Source organism: Myiozetetes cayanensis, unplaced genomic scaffold (assembly GCF_022539395.1).
Source record: "Myiozetetes cayanensis isolate MyiCay16 unplaced genomic scaffold, myiCay2020 scf2-11, whole genome shotgun sequence".
In the NCBI taxonomy this organism is placed as follows: domain Eukaryota; kingdom Metazoa; phylum Chordata; class Aves; order Passeriformes; family Tyrannidae; genus Myiozetetes; species Myiozetetes cayanensis.
Window position 1 is genome coordinate 29,997,945 of NW_026087411.1, and position 26,787 is coordinate 30,024,731.

Genomic DNA, 26,787 nt, shown 5'->3' on the forward strand with positions numbered 1-26,787 from the left:
TCACTTTGTCATAGACTTATAAAGTAAATGAAATGCAAGAAAGTAAGAATACCTATTTTTGAGAGTAAACATTTAATGCTTTAATTATAAAACAGTAGTTTAATAAAAATTATGAAGGCTCTTCCTCAGGACATCAGAATAAGAAAAAATTATATTAATTATAATAATTCACAGTAGTAGTGGGTATATGTCAAGTTTTTAGTGGTAGCTATAGTCCTACTTTAGAATTGCACAAGAAAATCAGACACTATAAATGGAAAAATAATACTGATCTCTAAAACATTCATAGCTGTATCTGTTTTATGAATATTTTGACAGAGATTTAGAGGAGATAGGCAAATTTTTAGCCACAGGCATGCAATCCTGGTTTGTTTGGGTTTTTTCCTGTAAGGAGATCAAAGCAATTTTATATAATTCTTTGCATAAAAATTTAGGACACCATACAATTATCTTTTCTACAGTGTAACTTGCTGAGTGTAGCCAAAGTACCAAAAAAAAGTAGGTTATAAAATATAATATGTGCACACTTGGATGTTGTCCATCCAATTACTGGGTTAATCTACCAGAACATAGCACAGTATTTATTGGGATAATATCCCAATGCAGACTTCATGTAAAATAAGACAAAATTTTTCATACTGACCTAATAAGTTTTATTGTATTCTGAAGTTTTATGGATGCATGAGCATAAATGAAGTAAGTGGCTAAACCTACTAAATATAAAATGCTATACTTATTATACCTGTCAGCAATTACTCTGGTACATTCATGTTTAAAAAGCCTTAGAAGGACAGTGCTGCTGTTGCATTCTTCTGCCTTTATAGTTAACATTCCTTGCCAAATTCTAGAAAGGTCTCGAAGGTTGAAGATATAGTGGAATTTAGATGGTGTAGGCAGCATCTTTGCCTAAAAAAAATGTTGTCAATATTCAAAATCAGTCACATTTAGAAGGAATCAAGAATAATAGACAATATAAATTTATAATAAATAACAAATATAAAACATAAAAATAAAATAATAAAAAACCCCAAATAGTTTTCACACATAACAAAGAGTCTTTGTTAGAAGTCACCACAACTATCTAATTTGCTTGAAAGCAGGATCTAGCCCTAAATGTAGAACACTAACCCTTCTAATATTCAATTGTTTCATATGTTGTTCTGGTTTTATAATTTAAAAATTATAATTTATAAAGAATTTCACTCTGTGTTCCTTAGCTATAGTGATTAAAGCTTTGGGTAACATGAATTCAATAATAGGAACAAATGGACTGATATTTCCATTAATGTGTTGCATACAGAAACCTGATATTTTCCAAGTTTTCTCTCCAAGACATCTTTCTCCCTTTAGTTTGTTTGTTTGGGTTTGGAGTGTATGTGTTTTTTTGTTATAGGCGCGTTCTTAGGGAATAGTCACCTAAATTACACCAACAGACACTCTGTTCAGAGTGATTGTGATAAAACTTTTCCTGTAATTTATACCTTTGTCCGCTGCCACAATATTCTGCCTGTTGAGACCAATTTTTCCACCAGATCACATACTTCAGGCTGGAATTCTCTACAGGAATGAAAATATCCACAGGCAATAACACCTGAAAATATAAAATGCAATGTAAATTAATCTCAGGTTGTAGGATATAATAAGGTAGGTTGTGAGCAAGACACATTAGTGTCTTGCTTATTCAAAACACTAATTGGTAAAACATAATTTTATATTACAGGCTAAATGATTTTTCTTTGTTGTCTGTGGCTTTTCTGAACTGGCATTGAAATAAAAGGCAGTAAGTGCTGGCTTTTCACAATATACCATACTGACAGAGCTAACAGAATTGAGAAATTTAGCAACAGAGTGCATTTCAGACAATGCAGAGGTAGAATGGTAACCTAACAGTGCTCATAGTCTTCCAGGAAATGCCATTACTTTCTTAATATTTGTTTGTCCAAAATTAGAAAGGCAAGCACTTAAAGGAGTTGATTTCTCTTCCACAGGACCATTCTTGCTGTAGTACAGCTTCCGTTTTTTCACCGGAAGTACTCTGAATTTGCATGATGGAAGTGAGAAAGGCAGCATACTTTTATACGTTTTAAGTCAATTATTGAAAAAAATAAATCATAATAAAACAAGAGTAAGAAGTACCAAATATTTTGTCGATGGATGCGTTGGATGGCAATGTACAATTGAACACACAAAACTGTCTTTTTAAACGCTGGGGAATATCATTACGGCCTCCTCCAGGATGTATCATTGCTGCTATTATTTGTACATCCACGATTGTAGTGAAGTCTCCAGGTTTATCCAAGCTGTACATTCCTCTCATTTCCATCATCTGACGCACAATTTCATTTGTTATCTGTAAGTTTATGTAACTTGTACAAATTAGAAATTCATGCAAGAAAAGAAAATATACCATGATAATTTTATTTCACCTTGTAACTTTATCACTAATCCATAGAGAAATATTTTCACTTTAATCTAAAACCAGATTAAACTACCTTCCTTAGTCATATGGGTGATCTTGGTTTATGCAATTTTAAATCGCAGGAAAATTCTTTCATGGCTGTACTGCCATATAATATCAAGAAAATGAAACTAAAAGCTAAGGCAATGAACTGGGGGGGGCAAATTGTTCTGCTCCTTATTTTGCTGTTGGACATTCAGCTACAGAAGTTCAAACTATGCTTTTCAGTTCAACCTTGGGTCTTCTTTGAAACATAACCAACTAATTCTTTTTTGAAAGAGGAAGTTGTTTACTTTGAAAAGGTTATTCACTCTACATACCACTCTACAACATCTGAGTTTGCCCCCAAGTTTCTCTTTTTTTATTTACTCTGAGCAAATTTGAAGAAGTTATAACAAGCATATTTGGTCTTTATGTTAGAACAGACATTTCAGAAGACCTAATGTCCTGGGTTGCAAGTATTTCAGACCTACTACGGGAAGAAACTGTGAAAGACTTTCACCTGATCTGCAAAAGCGTATAGATACTACACAGCCAAATTGTAGATGGGCTTATAAAAAGCCAGTGTGTTACCCTTGAATTCTTCACAGCCTTCATTTCTTTCTCCAAGGTATCACACTTCCATTTCATAAAAATTTTGTTTACCGGTGCTTTCAAATTAGTGTCAATTTGAAAGTAATAATATGCTACTCTGTACATCGATGCTTTTTATTTAGACTTACAAAAATGAGGAAGTGGGGATTAGGTAAAATATGGCACTGTTATTGTACATGTCCCTTCAGTAATTCTAATTTGCCCTCTTTTCTTTTTTTTGTCGGGCATCATAATTAGAAAGCATTTCCAATAATTAGCAGTTAATTAAACGTTCAAGTCCACTGATTCCAATATGTACATACATAAAAAGCACAACAATCTGAGAATAAGTTATATATGTTAAAAAACAGTTTACCTGATCTCCCCATTCATTGATAAATGGCATATTGATATCATCAATAAAAATAGTCATCTTTCTGCCTCCAGGAGGTCCATAAGTACTTCCAACGCGTTTGTCCACATAACTCTCTATTGTCCTCTAAAAAAGAAAAGAAAATTCTCATTTTACATCTAAAGCAACAATATTTAAAATGCATTGTTGAAAAGTGTGTTACTGCTTTCTGCTACAGTTGTTATCCAATGATTCCCTCTGTTTGCAAGCAGTTTCACCTTTAATTTCTATGATTAAGGAACCCAATTCCTAATGAATCCAATTCCTGTCCTGCAACCTTCTTGCAGGTAGAGAAGTTTTTAAAAAGTTTTCAAACTTAGAAATTATTATTTCATTATCGACATTATCATTCCTCTCATATCAGTTGTTTTGTATTTGCAACACAACAGCAGAACATACACAGGCAACTTAGAGTCCTTTCATTACGATTTCCCAGATGTCTTGTGAGTGATGTAATGCAGAATGTTAATATTTTGGTGTCAAGAAGCAGGATGCAATAAACAAGTAAGACACTGACATATAACTGAAATGTTTTTTTGAAGTTCTACAGCTCTACAGCCTTTCTAAAGATACATAAACAATGACAGAAAAAACACCTTACAAGATGGCAGCAGATGTTTTCATTAGACAAATAAGGTTTTCTCTCTAAAAGCACAAATATCCTATATGAGTAATGTGGCATGTGCTGTCATAAAGATAGAGGCATTTTAGAAACAGGAAATAGATACAAGCTTTGTCCAATGTTTTTGTCCTGTTTTTAGAAAAATATAATTAGCTGAGTATTTTAAAGGCACATAGAAAATTTGTGATTAAGGTGAAAAAGAGTTGCTAAGTGATTACATAAGAAATCAAAAACTTTGTAACACATCTAATGCATCCAAAATCACCCAATCTTTCAAATATCCTCAGAATGATGACTCAAAATTAAAACAAACAAACAAACAAACAAACAAACATTTTGAGTGTAGCTCTTTCAAGAGTTTAGAAGCATTTCAACTGTTTTTCTGCTACATCTCTTTCTTGAAAATCAGCCGGGTGAACTATGTATTCAGCTAGCTAGCTAAGAGGGAGCACATCTTCTGAGGTACTGCAGGACTGCAGCGAGACAAGACTTACTAAGATCCTTTCACAGACTCCCTGTACCAGAAATAAGGAAGCCAGCAGTTTGCTTGCAAGACAGTAATGTTCTACAGACCCATAATACACTAAGTAAAGGGCACTGAGACAGAGATACTGACTGTTCAACAAATCTTGCATGCATGAAAGGATGGTTGTCTTATTCTACCACACAGTTCAATACAAACCATGGCCAGAGATCTTATACATAGAATACCTGCTGAGAAACACTCAGTAGACATTCTGTTAGTTTGGTATTTTTTAAAAATAGATGTTTAATCCATTACTTTTCATCATTTTCTTAATAAAATTTACATTAGCTTCTTAAAACATATGTTTGATTCTGAGATGGAGTTTGCAAGACCTATTCTGCGAGCAGGCTTTTCAATCTAGAAATATTCCAAAATCATTTCTTGGCAGTTTGTCACCATGAATTTATCGCATTGAATTGGTAATGAAGCCAATTCAACTTATGGGATCACATCTTAGCAAATCAGTAGTATCGAATCATAGCACATTGGTATAAATGATCATTTTGATCACTTGAAAAAAACTAACCTATCTACAGATTTTGTTTCTGCTTATATGGATTTTTACCAGTTACGTTGGGAAAGAGAAATTTCTACAAAGTTGGTTTGCTAGAGGTCCTTAAAGATTGAATTTCTGATGCTGTAGTCATTCCTGAGCTGAGGAAAAATAAAATCATCTGTAAGTTGAAAGCTGCTTATAACAACTATGGTTGTATACTGAAGAATCAGGACAAAAAATGAAGTATAATCAAAAATCAAAAAAGAAAAGGAAAAGTCTTCAGCAAAAAATGGATCCTTAGAATTCCTTAATGAAAAAGCACCCAGCAATCATGGATGTATGAATCTCTATGTGAGTGGCTATATTTTATTCTGATCTGTAAAACATATTTTTAATAGAATTTTCTGAAATGTTGAAGTGACTTAGATGATAAAGATAGTTTCAACATTAATCTTAAATCACTTATCATCAGAATTAAGTACACTTTATACAATTCACAAGGAAATTATATACAAGATTGCTTAAAATCTATACTATTACCTGAAACATAAATGGTTCTGTGGCAGATGAAAAATTTAAAGATTTTGACAAGTGCTCTTCTGGGTCATATCTCTTCATATACCCCTTAATCATGACTGTCTTCGCAGTCCCCTGTTCTCCTATAAGCAAAACAGCCTGTAACAGATATTTAAAACATGTAAGTAGTACAAAAAACTTATCTATGCATAACAGATCCATTTTAGAGAAAGAAATAGTCTCTGGATCTATGATAAATTTTTCTGATGGGTTTTTCCTGTGACTCCATATGCAGTGATATAGTATGTGTTTTTCATCCCACACAGATTTTCCAAGAAAATTATTTACAGAGTCAAAAGAGAAAGGAAGAAGCAAGATTTTTTTCCATTTGCCTAACTTCTTCCAGTTTCCAACATATTCACTGCAGCAGTCTCTTTTAGTGGATGACCCTAAGGTGGCTTCCTTTATAATGAAAAGTAATTTCTGACATATAATTGGAATATAAAATTTCTAAAATTTGTTTGGGCTATAGGTACCCTTTTTGACATGTGCTTGTAATAGAAGAATATTTCCTTCTTCCCAGCACTGCTCTCCTCTTCTACATTTGTGCTATTAACTGCACTTAATTGCTATTAACTACAGCTTTCCTAGTGTGAGGAAAAAGACAGAGATAAGGTTAGGAATTACAGATCTTAAGTAAACTGCCTTGTAAAATTTATTTACCTTGTGTCCTTGTTCTAGAAAGCATAAATCTGAAAAATGAATATGATGTAAATACTAAGAACATGGATTTATGTCTTTCTCTCTGAGAAAAGTGATAGGTTGTTGAAAGCAAATTTTTATGATAAAAATTATTTTATAAAAAGGGTATTTTTAAAGTTTTGTCCATGCACGGAAGTAAGTACAGAGAACTCATGTTAAGGAAATAAAAATAGAGAAATACATGAATAATGACACACCCATGAAGAAATTACTAGAGACCAAGAACATGAAGAATGCTTTCAACTCACAGTTACCTTTCTATTTACTTCATATAGAAGGTATATACTTAAATAAGTAATCCTGTACTTACTTTCTTTTGTTTTGCAATTGTGTTTATCAAAAACTGAGTTCTGGTATTATCAACATTTGGAACCAGAATGGATGCATAGTCTGGGACATGATCTGTTGGATAAACATATTCTTGAACTCTTTTACTCCAGTGCTCCCAGTTACCTGAAATGGAAAAAAGTAATCACATTTTGGTCATGTTCAATATCTCATTAGTACAATAATTAAAAATATATATATTATGGGTAAAATACTACAAAACATAAAAAGGAATAAAATTTTTCAATTCCAGCTAAAAGGCATGTAACAAAGGACATACTTAGTCATGACCCCTAATTACTCCACAATCCTACCAAATATAGACATATTTCTTAAATGTATATATACATATCTAAATAAAAACCCCAAAACAATGTTTACCTAGAAACTAATTCTCACACTGTTGGTGAAAAACTACAGAACATCAGAATATGGATTGCATATGTGTACACTAAAACAACACATTGCTGGTAAAAAAAAAAAAAAAAAAAGTGAATTTGGATAGAAAAGAAATCAGTGTATTCAGGGGAGGACATGGTCTGAAACAGCTATTTCTATGGCATTGGTTGTGTGGGCTATTTAAGCTACAGAATTTATTCTGGAAAATAGTATACTAAGCAAAATATCAAGAATCACAGCTTTCAAAATGTCTCACCATTCTTATAGTTTTATAATCCATAAGATTTACAACTGATTATTGGACGTGGGTAAATCATAACTACTAAATGGAATTAAAATAAAATTTTATTCTTTTAACAAAATCTATTAGCTGTGAGAAAATTAAACATAAGATTAAGTTTGACTAAACCAGCCCAAGGATAAATTATCTAATAATTGTAGGCTGTTTAAGTTAACAGAAAAGTAACCTGTATCAATGAAACTAAAACCAAAAGAAATGAGAAAATACTAGCAATGAGCACTCTGTCTCTTGTTTCTGACTTCTCACATCCAAGAGGTGCTGGTACTGCACAGTTATCAAAAAACCTCACTCATATGGCTGTATAATAAGGACTGAAGAAGTAATAGAGTTTTAAAACAATAGTATAAAAAAGAATGTTAGTGCTTTTTCTTACCTTGCTCAGAAACATAAAACTCATACATGGTTTGATTGGTGCCACGGGGGATTTTTGGTAAGTCTAATTTGTTATCGTGAGCTCTAATGAAGGCTTCAAGTTTATCTCTACTATCCAACTCCAGAAGGGCACCTAAACTCCACATTATTGCAAAGCTGAACAATTTTTGCAGATGAGCTGGATTACCTCCTTCCTTCGGTGAAATCAGGCCCTCCAGAAGATTAATAGACTAAAAATATTTTAAAAGTGTCTTGAGAAAATATTACATAATCGCTTTTTATTTCCATATAGATGTATGCACATGCATTATTTATATGCATTAAAGCTTTAAATCAATACAGATTACAAAATAGTAACATAAAATTCAGAACTACAAACCCAATAACATTTATTAAAGATATCTATATAAAACTGGGTATTTTCAAATATATTCAAATATATATTCAAATTACTGAAGTAATTTGATCATCAGCTGCCCTTTTAAACTATGCCTATATAATAAATGTAATTTAAGAGCTAGGGTAACAAAATCACTTTTTAAGGGATTTTATAATATTCAGAATTCCAAAAGTAGGTGGAGCCTTGCCATTTTCAGCATCTGTCAGATGTATTTATCAGTTATGGTCAATTAATGCATCTATCATATTAACTTTCATTTTGTGCTTTAAAAAAAATTAAAATATTGAATGTTATGATTGCTTCACTCGGTTTCTAAGGAACTAGAGTCTAGATTGCAGAAAACTAGTAACTTGCTATCTATAATGCTGTGATGTTGCTCCTGAAGTCAGATGTTTGACTGTCTTAGAGAACACCATTTGTATTCCCTTTCTATACAAGGCAGTGTCCAGCACATTGCTTCAAAATACATCTTTTTAGCAGTGAAACTGATTTTCAGTCAGCTCTTGGAACTAGTGTTCTTTATGCTGTCTTGGATCTCATATTTGAAGTGGGAAGTAATGAGTAACACATACTTTCAATGCAGCCTAAAGGACATAAATAGTTAGACTACTTTTGATTACTTTCAAATTTAGTTTTCAAAAATGATCAATCAGTATTAATAGTGTTTCATAATGTTAAAGTAATGTCAGTCCTTTTCTTTAGAAGACAATTGATTTATCTAATTTTTTTCCAGGACAGGCTATGTTCCAGGTTATCTGAACAAAATCTTTTTGTTCCCTCAAGTACAAGCTTGAGTTCAAAATTTCCAAAGGTTTTGGGTCTTGGCAATATTCTGTAACAAGTTTTTGAAGGAAAAAAAAAAAAGAGAAAATTAAACTGACACAAAAAGACATACATAAAAGGCAACAGCTCAGATGAAAACTTCAGCTAGCCTAGCAACTCATTTGCAATAATGACCAGAAGTGGAGAAGAGTAAAAACAAAGAAAAAAACTCTTGGCTTGTGGTAGTGCTGGGGGTAGTACTTCCTGTTGATACTCTCTTCAGCTTTTGACTTTCTGAATGATATAAGCTTTTTCTTTTTAGTAATTCTCTATGGTTTTTTCCACCCTGAAAATATCAAGAGTGGTCTTGAGCATTACAGAAGCTTTTATTGTCTATAACAACCTTTAGCAAGATGTTCCATAGGTCTGCTATTCATGGCATTGAACAGTTTGTTTTCTCGCTGTGTGAGCCCCTTCATGCTTATCTTCACTGAATTTTATTTGCCATTTTATTACCTATTTATTCAGTGTCATAAAGTCTGTCTACAGTTCTTCATGGTTAGATGTTTTGTCCTTACTACCCTGAATAATCTAGCATCATCAATAAACTTCTTCACCTAAAACTTTTCCAAATTGTTTATGAACATTTTGAACAGTACTGATGCTAGCAAAGGTGACTCAGGATCAGTGATAACCTCTGCCCTTCCTAAGAACTGATAATCCAATCAGACATTTCATATCTTCTAGTAAGTTATTTATCTAGAAATGAATCTCCTATCTTCTGCTATGACTGTTTAGTTTCCATGTAAATCCCTGGTAAAGAACTATGTCAAACACCTTTGATCCTTCATGCAGACTATATCAATCAGATCTCCTTTAGCTACAAGTTTATTCACTTTCCCAACTGACTTCTAAGGCAGGACAACCCTAAACAAAACAAACTGTGTTGAATCTCCTAAGGTAAATTATATTTGTCTGCCTAATGAGGTGGGTCAGAGGACGGTAAAATGTTAGAAAGTCAGTGGAAATTACAAGGAAGAAAGCACAGGTGAGGTCACTTTTATATAAAACCATCATAAAACTGTTATTGATGAATAGGCAGCTTTAACTGTGAATGCTAACCAGTGGAAGACAACTGGATCCATGTGCATGTTTGGGTGAACATCCAAAACTGAACTTCAGAACTCAAACACAAGTCTGCTAGATGTAACAGGTTTGATTTGGTTGTAAATTTTGAAAATGCCTGAACTAACCAAAAGCATGTCCTGAATCCTACAATTAATAGAGACATAAGACCCAACAGATGAAAAGGCTGAAAAGGTACAGGGCTTCAGCATATAGACAATTTATGGCAAACCTGGGATGTTAAGATTCTTTTCAAGTAGGGTAAAAGCTCTGGTCTCCCTGGCTCTCAGATAACCCCAGCATGGAGACCCCTTAAGACTTATTTACTCTGTCACACATGGGACAGAAACTTACTAGAGATTTTTATTCACAGGAAATAACATTTTATTCACAGGAAAAAACATTCAATACAGCCTAAATCAGAGAAATATTTCCTTGACCAAGTAGTATGAGTAGAGCACAAACTTGCTGACACTTCCTAACAAGCCCTAATCAAAAATAACATAGAAACTTTTAGTCACAGGAAAAGTCTTCCATGAAGACAAGTTCAATTCAGTCAGGTTTCACAGATAACAAATGTAGAGGAAAAATAATATATCACTCAAAAATGTTGTGCCTAGCATGTCAATCTATCATCATAAAGTGGTAACTTACATAGTTTCTGCCTATGGACTTCAATCCTACAGATACCATTCTATATCTATAATTCTACAGATATCCATTTGATACGGCACAGCTAAGCTTTGCAGCATTTACTGTGGCTATTAATTTGTAGCAAAATACTTCGCAATCTAGAAAATCTGAAGCTGTCTAAATTACAACAGAAAGATATTAAAGTAGCCAATTTGCTCCCAATATTAAATTGAAGTGTTATCCAAAACATGATCTTGTCTAGTCTCTTATTCAAAGGCACTACTCAATTTTTTATGTGTGTAAATATGAAACTGAAATTACATGGACAAAAGGAAAGTCTAAAGACTTGGAATCTGCAGATGACAACAGACTCATAAACAAATCAGCTGGAGACACATAGCACAGGAATGATAGTCTTGCAATATCTGCCACATGTTTTTATTACTAATAAATCACTGATATAATTTCGAATCAAGATAGAATTCCAAGTGTAGGAAGGGAGAGGCAAAAATTACTACATTGACCTTGGAAGAGCTGATGGACAGAATAACATCTATTACACCTGGAGATAAAAAGATTAATGGAATTCTTCTCTCCCTCTGCTGACATTACCAGTAGGGTTACACTGACCCTTACCACAACTCTTTGGTATTAAAAGTACTGGACTGAGTCCCCTAGCTTGTTAAACATATGCTTCTGAAAATTTACTGAAGCTTACAAATTCCTGTCATTTGAAAACTAGCCTAGGTATGAAGTGATAAAGAGAAGTAAAATTTTCTTCTGCACATCTCTAACAGTTCTTCTTATATTGCCCAAGAAACACATATTGAGTTTGAGCTTTTCTTTTCAGGAAACATCGATATTAGGTTTTGTTGCTATCAAACGTTCTCTTTGCTAATTCTGCATGTTTACAATTCTCAGTCAATTCATACAAATTTATACTGTATCTGTTTTACCTGCATAATGTAGTTACATTCCAGAAGCTCCATTTTTGGATTAAGGTTTAGTTTCATATATGTATATGCTGGTTCAAAGATTCTATCATACAAGCCCTGCAACACTTCAGCTTCTTGAGCAGAACGTTTCTTCAGCCATGCCTGAAAAAAACATCCCCGATACATAAAATGTATAGCAAGGTAAAATTCTGTATAAAATCATGGAATAGAATCATAGAATTAACTGGGTTGGAAGAGACCTCTGAGATCATCAAGTCCAACCCTTGATCCAACCCCACTGTGATTACTAGATCACGGCACTCAGTGCCACATCCAGCCTCATCTTAAAAACCTCCAGGGACAGTGAATCCACCACTTCTCTGGGCAGGCCATTCCAATGCCTGATCACTCTCTCTGTAAAGAACTTCTTTCTAATATCCAACCTAAACCTTCTCTGGCAGAGCTTAAGCCCGTGCCCTCTTGTCCTACTGCTGATTGCCTGGGAGAAGAGATCGAACCCCACCTGGCTACAACCTCCTGTCAGGTAGTTGTAGAGAGCGATGAGGTCACCCCTGAGCCTCCTCTTCTCCAGCAAATGTATAGCAAGGTAAAATTAGAAGCAGCCATCAATGATTATCTTACTTGCAATATTGGTTTCCAGTTGAGGACAGAAGAACTGATGAAGACCATACCCATTCGAGAAACTGTTGCTGGAGAGGCATTTTCAATGTTGTGCACCTCAAATAACAGTTTACATGTAGGAGACATAGGAATTCGATCTCCATTTGCTAGAGTGAGGGTCTTGTTGTCATCCAAAACTGAATTTAAATTCTCAATCCAGATTGCATCTACAGGACCATCTAAAATCAGAAATATATTTTCACCTGGAAAAAATAATCAGAAGAGATATAGTTCATATCATCATGCTGAAATAGCAAGAAAAAAAAAAGTTTACAAAAGATGGTCTAGAATTTAAATGTTGTACAAAAATTTATTTTATTTATCGTAATTTCTTCCAAATTCATGGATACTCATTATTGAATAAATTGCATATTTAGATAAGGAACTGTATTTGAAATTATTAGGAGCAAGTAAGGACACAAATATACCTTTATAATGTTGAATATTTGTTACCTTGGTTGGCTGCCAAACAGAAACTGCTCTACTCTCTCTCTTCTCGTCCTCAACAGGATCGAGGGAGATGAGGTGAAAATGTTTGTGGGTTGAGATAAAGACAGGTGGATCACTTGCCTGCTGCCATGAGTAAAACAAGGGCTCGGTCTGGCAAAAATTATTTTATTTTATTGCAAATTAACATAGATTTGGATGACGAGAAACAAAAACAATCACCAAAAACACCTTTCCCATGCTCGCTTTTCTTCCTCTGGACTCAACTTCTTTCCTCCCAAAATAATCTAGCTCTTCCTCCTCCTGCCCTCCACCCCACCCTTGCTCCAGCAGCACAGGCAAGATGGGGAATTTTGCATTTTGTCACTAAAATAAGGGTTATTTGGGCAACTAAACAAAAGGCATTGAATATTCACAGATCCCACCCAAATTAATGAAATCTTTGATCACTCATCCGTTCTTAAAATCTAGTTGGTTTTCTTTTATTTTGAAATATAGATGAAAATACATAAATTTTTGAAATCAAATTTTAGAATTCTAGCTACATTTGGAATATAGAAAATTTTGAATTTCCAAGAGTAAACATATACTTTTCCAATATAGACAATTCATTTGTACTTTAAAAGCACCCTCCTTCTAGGAAGTTTCCCTAGAAGAATTCTCTTTCTTTAATGTAAGTTTGTTTTTTTCTTTTCAGGTGCAAATGAAACTCTGTGAAAAAGAATTTCAGTATTCCAAAAATAAAATATGAAAAAACATGGGAAAAACATAATTTTAAAGATAGTGCCATTAGTACAAGTAAATATAAACTATAATTTATCAGCTTTGAAATAACACATCTGCACTGTAGAACTGAAGTGGCAAGAAAATAATCTGGCTTTTAATGTAGATATACTACTGAAATAATAAATTTTTAAACTGTTGCCCTTTCTTAAGGAGTGAACTGTAACCTCATCTATATTCTCTGGTAGTTTCCCTCAACAGGGAACTTCACCACATTTGCAAATTCAATACACTTTTTTCAATGTATCATTCAAGGTGTATTTTTATGATACCACACACAAAGTATTTATATACCCTTTTTGGCTTTCAGTGTTTTCCTCCATAGTGTAGAAAAGATTCCATCCGTCCAATCATTAGTTGCAGCATCTAGTTTTCCAAACATTTGAGGAGCAGTAATAGCTTTGGGGTTCATTCTCATTTCCCTGTGAGGCTGGCCACATTCTGTGAGTGCTCTCATTAATACAGTTATGACCATTGTTTTTCCTGATCCACTAGGTCCAAGTGTCATCAACCCATGACGTACTAGAGAAGTTTCATACAACTGTTAACAAAATCAAAATATTTCAATTAAAAAAATCAAAATAAAACAAATATATGCTTCGAAAAGATTTTTGCTTGCACTTAGTTGTGATGAAAAAATGTACCAGACTTAAAAATTATATGCTCAGAATTAAACTCAGCATGCATTTGCTGAATTTTAGCATTTTGTGGAATAGTACATAACATCCTAATCTTCTAAGCCTCAAGAAAGTTTACTATAAACAATTTAAAGGACTAAACCTTACCTAAACTTTTCAAAGCAACTGAAAATAGTTTTACCAGATTTTAAAAGGTTTTTTTGTATTATTTGAAAGGAAAAATGAATAGTAGCAAAACATTAATGCAACAGAAGTATGATTCATCACTAGTGCTAAAGTACCTGAGTATACGAAATAAACATAGGGACTGCACTTTCTCTAGGACTTTATGTGAGTTTAGTTTCAGAAGAGTTCTTCATTAAATTTTCTGTTTGTCTTTTAATACTAGCATTAGGCTTGTTATGGAAGTGTCAGAGATCTGCCTATACAAGTATCTCCTGCTGAAGGAACTGAAAGGCACAAAACAGTGATAGTTCTCCTGGATGCCAGAACCTTGTAAGAGGAAGCATATATAGTTCTTCCTCTGCAAGCTGAACAAAGCCTTATATCAGTACAGGAAGAAAATCTACAGGCACCACAGTGAGTCGGTTGTGTAGGTCTTACACACACAACCTTCATTTTTTCCCATATTAGACGTGCAGTTCTTGAGTGAGACAATGGTTTAACAAATAACATCTTGTTCTGACTCCTGTTTCTGAAATATGTTTCGGAAAAAAAGTTTTACCTGAACAAGCTTAAGATTCCATGGTGGATGATTAACCAATCCTGCCTCTTCCACCTGATGAGCTACTGCAGTCTGAAGCTCAGCATAGGTACTACTGTCTAACTGTATCCCCGGAAAGAGATCATTGATGAGACTAAGAAACAAAGGCTCATCTTCATCTATCTGAAATAAAAAAATGTATTAAGCAATTAAAGCGTGGTTATCCAAAGAACATTTCTGAACCAAAATTAATCTCTGTTCTAAAAGAATGAGCAGTAAGAATGTATTTTCCAAATATAGATGCTTAAAGACAGACAACAGGATAGCTTGCTACAAAAACTGCATTTTGAAAATGTCATTCACATGCCATGCAAAAAATAAATTCAAAACTGAAAGAAATTTGCCACTGAGTAGACATTGGAATCTAGTTGTAAAATTGATTTGTAAAACACTTGCAGTATGGAAAGAATGTCCTATCTGTAAAGAAACCTTCAAAAGTCTAATTTCGTGAGTACTCATTATTCAATTTACTTATGGTAGTCAGTCTGTACACAAGTCAGTACATAAAAAGTCTCATGCACAGGCAAGCCACTATTAATCTATTTGAACCTTTGTACACTGAGCACTATTTACAAGTCTAATAAGCTCTCTGCTGTTTAATGATAACATGAAGATTATCATGTTTCAATTTATAAAGAAGAAGATGCTTGATATTTTTTCTATTCTAATACAAAATCCATGAAAAATCCAGTAGGCTTGCTTTTATGTCGTGCTAAAATATTAAACTAGATTCTTACCAGCTTAGAAAGATTCATGTCTCTTAGCCCTCTCATAACAATACTTAATTCACTGTCATCTGGCCTGGCCCTCTTCTGAGTTCCAAGAGTCCTCAGTACTGAAAGGATATTCCTCAGACCAAAGTCGTAATGGACCTAGAGAGCAGTATAAGGCTTATGCATCAGTAACAAATTCTCTAGCTTTATTTCATCAGTATATCAAGTCTTATTCCCATATTGTATAGTATAGTTGTCCTATCTGGAAAAGGTAGCTAAAATAGGAATTGTTGCTGCTGTTTAGGAATTATTCTGTTCAAACAAACAAAGGATAATAAGGCTGTTTTCACAAAGGTGAGGGTTGCGGGGAGGGGAAGGGACAAAGGTGTGGTGGTGTGTGTTAAAAGGTTTTTCTTTTCTAATTTAAATTTCATTGATTTCAAAATTTATAATTCTACATAGCAATTATTTATAGCTCTGTATAGCAGGATTCTAAAAAACTAATAGTTCAGACAAGACTGTCTCTTTCCACCTGAGGCGGCTTAAAGCATAAACTTCAGAGCAAGGCAGTGCTGTCAGGATATGAGCAACTTAAATCAAACTCTGCACATTTATCCTGTAGTTTCCAGCTACTTACTCTAGCCCTAGATAATTCTTACAGAAAAATGACATGACCAGGATAATTTTTACCCAGCTGCCCTATTTAGGTAGAGAACCTCATGTACTTGTAACTAACTAGTATCATCTAACTACTAACTAGTATCATTTTTAATTATATTATTATGAAGACAAAGAGGAAAGGAATATATAACATTACCTGCTTAGTGAGCTGTTCCTCACAAAGTTTATAAAGAACAAAGAATTTCTTAGACAGCACCACATTATCAATAAATCCGTAACTTGCAAGTTTAACTCTTATAATTATCTGAAATACAATTTTTGTAGAAATTCCATTAGTTTCTCCTGGAGACAGGTCATCAAAGTAAAACATATTTTTCCTTTCAGTGTATTCAGGATTTTTACCTGTCTATCTGGAACCATCATTGCAACAGTTCTAAACTGAATTTTGAGATTTTCTGGTAGCTCTTGACGTCCAGCATATCCAGGATTCTATATAAGAAAACATACTGCATTATTATTTACAATAGTCAAAACAACAGTAAATGCATATAGAAATACTTAGATCAGTTCAGAGTTAAAACTCTTGTCTACAAGCTACTAAAATTTTAATCTCTCATAAAGTCATCTTGGATTGTCTTCTGCCTTGGCATTAGGAAACATACACTTTAAAATTTCCTGCTCATGAGATACAGGAATTAGTGTTATAAAGCCTCAAGAATCCTGTGGCAACAAGATAGCATACTCTGAAAGTTAGTATTCTGTATCTGGGAGCTTGAAAAATTTTTACATATCCATGAAAAGTATGAATTAGTCAAGACATATGTCCCCAAAGAATGTCTTTGTTCTATTTCCTGCTTTAAGTGAATGTTCTTACCTCCCCTTCCCCACCAGTATCACTCTCATTAACACTGTTAAAGCATTTCAAGGTAGGGTAGTAAAGTGTATCAGTGTTTCAGTCCTCTCAGTGAGCACAGAGAATTCTGGAAGTTTAGTCAAATTCTTATTCTGCATAATGAATTACAATACAGCAATGAAGGGAAACAATTATGAACTTTTGTAATAATATTAAAGTCAAAATGAAGGCATGCCATTCGTGAATAATCAGATTATGTGTTGAACTGTTTAGTCTAATTCTATAGTGACAGCATCACTTAATTAATAAAACTGCTTATTTTCACCTTGCCATTTAACCTCTATATAATATAATTTATCACTTCTTTGTAATTATTACTACATTTACCATAGTTAGGAAAATTCCAAACTCTGGATTTAAATCTACACAGTCTCCATCAGCAAAAATGAACTGCTTTTTTTTTTCTTTTCTTGCTGTTAAAATAATATAGATTTGTTGGGCTGCTACTGACAAGACAGGCAATTCAATTCGGTTGAATTCGTCAAAACATCCCCAAGATCCTGACTGGGCAAGACCTAAAAAAGGGACAGCAGAAAATATTATCTGTTGTTCTCCAGGCATATTTGAGATATCTGGTCTAAATTACTTTTTTTGCAAATAATTAAATTACACTGCTTTTATTTATTGTCCCATGGTCAAGGCCTATCTTCCTCCAATCCTCCTGACTATTTCCATAACAATCTGAATTAACACTAGTTGATTTATACACAAGGTTTACAAGTGAATCAAAGTCCAAAAAAAATATTTTTATATTTTGGGGCAATTGGTATATATTTTGTCCAGATCTTTCGGTGAGTGCATCCTTTTATTGTAGAGCACCATTTAATTATTTGCAAAAAGCTATATATAGGCCAAAAAATTAATAATAAGTGATTGAGAGCTACAAAATACCATAACTTTGAAAAATGAGGTGATGGAAATCTCATGAAGTTCAAGTGCCGTATCTAGAACAGAACAACTCCATGATCTGTTGAGCCTAAAGAGGAAGCTAAAGGAACAGCCTATTGCTGTTATCACTAACAGGAGGCACTGAGAAAAGAGCCAGGCTCATCTCAGAGGTGCAGTGGAAGAAGAGGAGACAATGGACACATGGACACAACGGACATAGTGTGCAAAATTCCAAGTCAGTGGAAATATAAAAACTGTTAAATTCAATATAGTTAAAATACTTGAAAAGAGGTGTTGCAGAATGTCCATCCCAGGAGATAGTCAAAACCCAACATGAGTAAAGTACTGAGCAATCTGCTCTAATGGCATCTGCTAAATGACCTCTGAAAGCCTTTTCTATCCTATGTGAAGAAATCTTACCTTTGAAAATCCTACCCAAACCTCTGAAGTCCATTTGATCAGAGCAGTTAAAGACTACGACGTATTTTCCCAGAGCCTTTCCCATGTCTTTTGTTGTTTCTGTTTTACCAGTTCCAGCTGGTCCTGCTGGAGCTCCTCCCATGTTCATTCCCAAAGCCTGTGCTAAAGTTATATAACACCTACAAATGTTAATTGATATGGATTTATTAAATTATATGAAAGATATATGTGCATATATATAACAATTAATTTATGCAATAGATTCTACAGCTCCTATATTGAAATGCTACTTCTTCATAAAGCAGTTCCAATTATTTTTGTGAGTACAAGAAGTTCAGAGAGGTAAAAGGCACAAAATACAGCATTTAAACATTACTTTTAAAAGGAAAAAAAATCCACAAACAAACAAGAAAAAAGCAACAACCAAGCAAAAAAAACCCTAGGTGATAATGAGCTAAAAAAAAAATTAATGTTCATCCCATAAAGGAATATATCATTAACTCTTAACAGGTATAAAGAGCAGATTCTGCTGTTCAGTTCTACCATGTCATCACATTCTGCAGCATCTTAACCTGTATACATTTCATTATGTTACCTTTGCCTAAATCCTCAAGTGTGAAAGCATAAGGATATATGTCCCCTTCCACAGTTATTGCTAAGAAATATTTACCATTCTAGGAAAAAACCCACAACCTTAAGCTTTACCTTTTTTTTTCTTTAAGTCTTAAAAAGTCTAGACTACTGTTTTATTTATATATGAGCCTTAGTTATGATTTTCATTCATGGTAACGTATGGGAGAGTAATGCTAAAGGAATTAAAAAGCAAAGTTCCTATACAAATGATGGGTTGTCTTCAGTGTCAAATCAACATACTCTGAACACATTTCTAAAAGAAGTTTCTTTGTTTTTAATCCATAATTGAGTGGAGTATAATAACTAACTGCAGTTTAGTTTGAATGACTATAATTTATTATGCCCAACTTGCATTGCAGGATTTTTCATGTTTTCTATACAATAAGAAACTTTGAAGTGACAGGAAGGTTTTATCTCCAGAGTTCTACCGGGATCAATTTTGGGGTAGCTAACAACTTTACATCAAAAATACTCATTTGCTGAGGGCAGCACATTTCACTGCAGAAATCTACTGAACTTTCCGTATTGTCACAATAGCATTCCTACATTTCCTGTAGAAATAAAGGTGTTCAAAAAGTCATAGAAACACAAACACCACATCGGTAACAAAGGAAATGACTGTAGAGTGAAAGCTACTTTTAATTCTTGAGAGTGTCTCTTCGTAAGTGAAGTATCTTCTGGCCTTTTTTTCTCATTTGGTCAAAAGTGACATCTCAAGAAAGGATTGAATGGAAAAAGAATTTTGAGAAGAAAGGAAGCAAAGAAATTCTGAAGAGGAAAAAGAAATACAATTCTTATTGTTAAGCCACATTTGAAACAAACTTGCCATTTGCTTGCCTAGCTAGAGAAGAACAGAATGTGAGTGCATATGGCTGGGATGTTTTATTAGACTTTCAAAGAAAGTGGCTACAGAATCTTTATAGAATCTCTCACTACGATATTTGAAATATTCGACCTAATCTTTTCTTCAGTATACTGCTGAACTGTATGTTGCTATATAACCTTAAAACAATTAATTTCTAAATTACTAAATGTTCTTTCTAAGACTGAGCAATGATAAAGGAATTATTAAGTGTACAAATTAGTCAGACTATTTTATCTTTTCTAAAAGATTATATTAAGCAAATGTTTGAGAATATTTTCATGAATGACCTAGCCCACACAGGACTTAACTCAAAATGTACCTCTTTAAAGATAAATGTTAAAGAAACACTAAATATTAAAAGTACTCCTTATCCATAATTATTTTTCTAACCTGTCTGTAAGAGGTGTTATAACCAGACGATCAGTGCAACCCAGAAATTCATTTTGGTAAATAAAATCAACATCTGTAATTGATACAATGACGTGATCTGAATCCTCTTTATAGTAGAATCTAGACTGCTTTAACCACTCAAAATCAGTTGGTGTTTTGATGTTCATTTTTACCTTAAAAGAAAGTAAACGTATATGTTATAACAAAGCATCTACATTTATTGTCTTTGACAGTTGTGATAAAATATTTATTTGTATGTGAATAACAAGTGATTACTCAGGTTAAAGTTTCTGTGTAAGTAAACTTAAATACATCAAACATCATATAATATGTTCAGATATATGCTAGACTGATACTAAAAGACGTCCTGATCATTTAACCTGATCATTCCAACATCTGTGTTAATCAAATAAATCTGAAATTGCTTTGGTAGTGGAGTCCACCTTCCAAGCGAGAAATGCAGATGGCATACTTCTTAATCCACCAAACAGATTGGAACAAAGGGCATGATGAAGGAAGGATGTGACCAAGGCATGGAAGGCAGACGCTGTATAATCTACTAAGCCTGTGTCATCAGCAGTAAAAAATGTGAGAGATGTAGCGTTGAAGGATGCCATTCCTCAACAAATAAAGGAATGGTAACAATTTAACACAGTCTCATAAGTTCTAGTATAGGATTGCAACTCTTTGCCATTTTTAGTAGGAATTTTTGTTTATTTGTCTTATATGTGCTCTCCTTAGTGAAGTGTAGCCTCATGTCAACTACTGAGATTTTGTAACAAGCCATGAGGAAATTAATTATAATGATACAATGTCCTCAGCAGTCTCAACTTTTTAAGTTATGCAAGTAAGACTAATACAGCTGTTTTTCAAAGGAAGGAAATAATAAAAGGGTTTTATCTATCAAAACAACTTATAGGAAGAAGTGAAAAATTTAAATATTCGAGGTGTAGACATTTGGCGAAAATATTTAGTTGACAGAACAAATTAATGCTATTCTGGCTTAAGCAAAATTGTATTATTTTGATTATGGTGAGGTTATGGACATCTTTGTCTTATAAACTCATGCATACACATGTAACTGCAGCTGCCACATATAAGAAAGAGCATTATGATAGAAAATGCATTTAATTGTCAGAAATCAAAATCTCTACTTTACCAAATCATCAAAAATGTCTCGCTGATGCACATGAATGGTAATAAGTGTTTCAAATTTCACTCTGTCAAACTTGGAAAGATCATGTGTGGTCTGGCCAATCAAAGCATTCAGAATATCCAGAAATCTGCCATTGGTTACTTCCATTATTTTTTTGTCCTCCTTAGCATTCTTCAGAGCTTCCTCTGAATCACGTGTCCACAATATTTGAATTCCCAGTAATCCAACCTAAAAATGTGATATGTGAAAAATATTCAACATAATCACTTGTTGAACTCTAGTCTTGTTATAGAAGTCTTGGGTGGGAACAATAAGTTGTGGTGTAGCCAGTCACAAATATCACTACATCCAGCATAAATCTATCTCACCAGGATACCGTGCTGAATTAATTGGCTCTGCTGTGCCTTCCTGAGAAGACATTTTAAAATTTTATCAAAATTTGCCACATAGTGAGATACACTCAAAGTAAGGATGAGTGTCAGTTTCTAAAAGCCCTCTAGAGTGCTCCACATAAACATAAAATAACAGAAACATAAACTGGTCCTGGGCATACAAGACCTTCTGAAAATTTCCCACTGCCCATTTGTAGCTAATTCAAGCACATTAAAATTCTGGGCCATTGCTACTGAATGTGGGATGGCTTGCCTTCTAACATTCTGTCAGGACTGGAGTACAGCCTAGAGAACATTGAACCAAAAGTTATTTTGCTTCCAAATAAATCTAGAGAGTTACAGAATGTTGAACATAAACCACCATCTCAGATTGATTTTGATTTACAATACCCACAGCAAAAAATGATAGTTGAGCACTGTATCCCTGCATCACCTTCACTCCCAACATTTCTATATTCACAAGGCATCAAGCCCTAAAAATTTGACTCAACCACTTTTACTTTTTCATCTCCTTATACCTGTAGTGAGTTCATGGTTACAGAGTTTGTGTAGCAGGAGATATCTCACCATTGTAAAATCATCAGGCTATAATAAATAGAATCTAAAACAAATTTATTTTAGAATGAATGGTCAAAGGAAAACAAAAATCAAATATTTGGATGTGACTTTCTAGTGCTACCTATAAAAGAAGTTTCTGAGACAGGAAATAAAGCAGTTTGAAGAAAACATTTCGTGTTTGTCAGTATTTTGCCCAATTTCTTCTCTCTCCTTTAACACAGCTTTTCTTTCTCTGTAAAAATTTCTTGGCCAAATCCTTCTAGCACAAAAAATTTTTTGAATATAAGGAAATATGGATTAGCAAGACATATGAAAAAAAAACTTCTGCAATGGTAATAAAGCCACTTTCAAATGTCTGACAAGACAGATAGTCCCTATCTGTTTAAAGTAGTGGAATTTTTCAAATAAATAATGGTGACACAATACATAATTACATCATAAGTACACCTTTAAGATAATTCTCCTAGATATTTAAATGTATTGATAGGTGTTTTTTTTTTTAATTAGCAACATACCGACCAGTTCTAATTTTTGCAAAATTTTTTATTAAAAAATTACACCCAGTATTGTACCAATTAGCAAATTATAGATTCAGAATTTGTACAAGATGGGAAACAATTCATTACTTGTTAATGATATTTAAGAATTATCAGTAAGATGGAGGAGTTTTCTAGGTAAACCAGAATATTTCAACATAGGTTTCTACCAGGACTGCATTATCATAAGTGACAAAGACACGAACTATGAGGTAACTCTTGTAAATTATGAGATAAATAATCATAATCATAGCTCTTGCAATCTTAAATTATGAGATAGAAATCAATCTGCACATGAAATTTTATTTGCTGCTGAAAGGGCTTCAATATCCATCACAGAAAATACAAGCTCTACTTTATATTCTCTGAGAAAAGAAAAAAAAAGTAATTTTAAAGAAGATTGCAAGAAAAATATTATGATATATACAGGGTGCCAAAATTTAAGACATTAAGGACTGCCTTCTACTGAGTAGATCCTTCCCCTTGTTTCCTCTATGAAAACTTTCTCATATAGGCAATTGCACATGCTCTTTACCTTCCACCTACCCCCAAACACAACCCAGACTGCACACACACACTCACACCTTGTATTCTTACCTGTGCTGGAAATTGATTAAGAAAATTCAGTAGCTGACATCCTGGGTCACTAATTTGGTAAAATGCTGCCCTAATTATGCCATGCAATGACTTCTGCTGCACTTGCAATAAAATCTTCAACCAAAGTTCTACTGGTCCTTTTGCAAGCACTGGAGTGTCCAACTGAAAAATTAATTACAGTAAAGGGTATAAAATAGAACGCAGTTACCAGCTTTCTGTTCCAGTAACATGAGTTACTACATAGTTACTAGATTTCTATTTATGACAACTACAGATTTTACTTCAGTTAGTGTACCATAAATATGTTTAATGAAGACATATTTGAGTTTTGTTAACAACAATCCTTGAAATATTTATTAGTAACGAACAATAATTCAATTTACTCTATCTTAGATGTTCAATAATAAAATTACTTATCTATAAACACTTCTGGGGAAAAAAAATCAGATAATTACTGGAATTTTTTCTCCTTCTCTCGATATGACTGCCAGTATGCGATCATAATCCTTTGGATGAAAGTCTACTTCATTTATATTGTCAGATATGGAAGTCAGATGTGGCTGTAAGAATAATTCAGGAATTAGTCAATGTAAATATTTCACATTAGCAAAAAAATCTCAAATAAGGTTATCCTGCAGAGGTTCACTTAAACCTATAGATGAATTTCGGGCCATTTGTAGGTAATAATTACAGAAACTACTGTGTAGAATTTTATCTCCGACTACTGTGTTTTTACAGTTTCCAGAGGTGATCTAGGAGAGATCAACTGGCTTCATCTCAATCAACCCTTCAGTAACCATCCAGACTAGCTGGATGAATTTTGCAATATGCAAAGCAGGAAAGTTTGACAAGATCCCTTCTATTTTGTTCAGTTGTGAAAGGAACCACCTGCAAATCACCTGATGGGACCACATTCCAGTGTTCTGAATTCTGAAGATTTTTTTAAATTACAGGTATCTATTTCATACTTTTTCAAAGACCAAAGAGCAAGAAGTGAATTTTTTTCTCAAGCAAATTTTATAAGAGTAAAATGTTTTAAATTTTAATTTATTAAATGTTTCTCCATATTCTAATTTTTTTGTTGTAAGCAGAAAAAAAATCACTGAGGTTGTACCTGAATTGTATGAGAATCACTTGCTTGTCCAAGAATTTCAACAAGTGCAGGATCAGAAATAAAAAAGAACCTTGGAAACAGTAGCCTTTTCTTCTCTAAATACCTTTAAAATTGAACAAGATTCTTATTAAACTATTTCAGGTCATCATTGTTTTCTGTATAAGGGTGTAAGTAAAACTAAAATCCAGTTAATGTTCAATATAAATTATTTACAACATAATAACGTATTAAAAAATCAAACAATTCCCTTACTATCACTTACCCTGTAAGTGATTTCTGACATGATTCCAACTGTTCATGTAACTGAGGGAGAATTTGCTCCATAGTATCATCTCCAACACAGCAGGCTACTACATTTGGGTTTTCATGAGCTCGTTGCATTATTTTTACCCATGATTTGTCAATATTCTGAAAACGCTTTGCTTCCTATATATAGCAAAAGCATAAGTCCTTTCACATCATAATCTGTTGGAGATTATTACACACACAGCTTTTAATGCACAACAATAGGCCAGTATTGTGAAGCTTACCTGGGGTAACTCTTTTGCAATATCCCCTGCTACAAAAACAGCTTCAAGATAAATCCAAAGGTTCTGCACAACCAGCCATTCTTCAATTATGTGCGCAGAGTTGCTTAGTTTATAAACCCAGCTCTGAATTTGCTTTTTAAATGCTGTATTGTACCTAAAAATGCAGAGAAGTAGAAATTATTTAATTCTAAATAAAGCTAATTTAAAAATAAATACTTACAATGGTGGGAAAAAAAAAAACAGAACAAACTAACTAGCTGTTTTACTTAGAACAAGAACAACCTCATGGAAATGATTTTACCAGTTCGATTACATTCAAATATACTGAGACAAAAGTTTACTACTTATATGTGGAAGCCTTTCACGTGAGGATATTTTTCATTAGGCATTGTAACATTTTTTTATTTAAAAATACTTAATTCAAATTTATTGCTAATTTATCTCATTAACAGTACTGTTGCTACCTCAGTGTGTTTCTGAAAATACCATATATGATTCCAAGTACCTATTGGACAGTAAAGAGTCAAGAATCATTAAGCTGTCCTCCATCAATACCAAAAGTTCTGATGATTCAATTCCCTTTAACAGTAACTCTCCTCTTGTTTTGAACTGTGAAAAGCTCAGAATTTGGTTTCCCCACGTCTCAGCTACTTGAGATAGTTTGGCTTCTATATCCTTTTCCTTCATGGCAGATATGCATATATCCTGCAAAGAAAGAACCATTTTTTAGACTCTCCATTCTTCTGAAATTAAATCTTTGATAATACTGCACATAATAAAAAATTGCAGAGATCACACCATGAATTTTACTCACTCAAACTACTTGTATGGATAACTGAAAAGTGCACACTTGGAAGTGGATGGATAAATGTTTTCTGTGGCTTCACATTTTGTTATTTCTGTGTAACAAGATTTCTGAATCATAATTTTTACAAGGCCTAAGGAGTGTAGTGATGTAGACTCATCACCAGATGAACTGGGACTCTTACCACATTTCAGTTTACAGAATCACAGGACCTAAGAATAGTTTAAGTTGGAAAAGTCATCAAGTCCAATACTCACTTCAAATCAGAGCTTAATTCAAAATTAAGCAGATCACTTGGAATGGTTCCATATAAGTTCTTCCATATAAATCAAGTATGGATATATACATATGCACACAGAGCTTTTGAGATCTATATATACATATATCTTTTGAGATATATATATATATATATAGCTTTTGCATGCATATTTATCATATGAAACATGCAAACTCCACTGAGTTTTCTCAAGTTAAGTTGGGGGTTCTTTGTGAAGTTGTATGGTTCAAAAGAAGCCACAATAATCTAGGAAATTCTTAAATATTATTAAGCATGAAGCCTTCCTCTAAAATTTATGATTTATCTACTACATTTTAAAGCTATCACAGAGTTAAAAAATTAAGAGGCCATGATCATTCAATGTTTTGTTTGAGGTTTTTTACCTGTTTATAAAGAGCTAAGAAAATCATATAAAATAATGGCAAGAAGAATTCAAAGATATTATCTA

General features: G+C 33.4%; 1 protein-coding gene across 1 annotated transcript in view; it reads right to left on the reverse strand.

Annotated features, from left to right (window-relative positions):
* Nucleotides 1-26,787, reverse strand: part of DNAH8 (dynein axonemal heavy chain 8) — a 123,687-nt gene that overhangs the window by 48,373 nt on the left and 48,527 nt on the right. Inside the window, 24 exon segments of the mRNA XM_050316240.1 lie at nt 743-906; nt 1,482-1,591; nt 2,137-2,350; nt 3,408-3,530; nt 5,628-5,762; nt 6,676-6,818; nt 7,766-7,994; nt 11,641-11,781; nt 12,262-12,503; nt 13,825-14,071; nt 14,893-15,054; nt 15,669-15,803; nt 16,462-16,569; nt 16,668-16,754; nt 17,506-17,693; nt 18,487-18,665; nt 20,375-20,547; nt 21,534-21,758; nt 23,614-23,775; nt 24,069-24,173; nt 24,728-24,830; nt 24,990-25,153; nt 25,258-25,411; nt 25,763-25,962. Of these exon segments, the coding sequence (XP_050172197.1) occupies nt 743-906; nt 1,482-1,591; nt 2,137-2,350; nt 3,408-3,530; nt 5,628-5,762; nt 6,676-6,818; nt 7,766-7,994; nt 11,641-11,781; nt 12,262-12,503; nt 13,825-14,071; nt 14,893-15,054; nt 15,669-15,803; nt 16,462-16,569; nt 16,668-16,754; nt 17,506-17,693; nt 18,487-18,665; nt 20,375-20,547; nt 21,534-21,758; nt 23,614-23,775; nt 24,069-24,173; nt 24,728-24,830; nt 24,990-25,153; nt 25,258-25,411; nt 25,763-25,962 (3,893 nt within the window).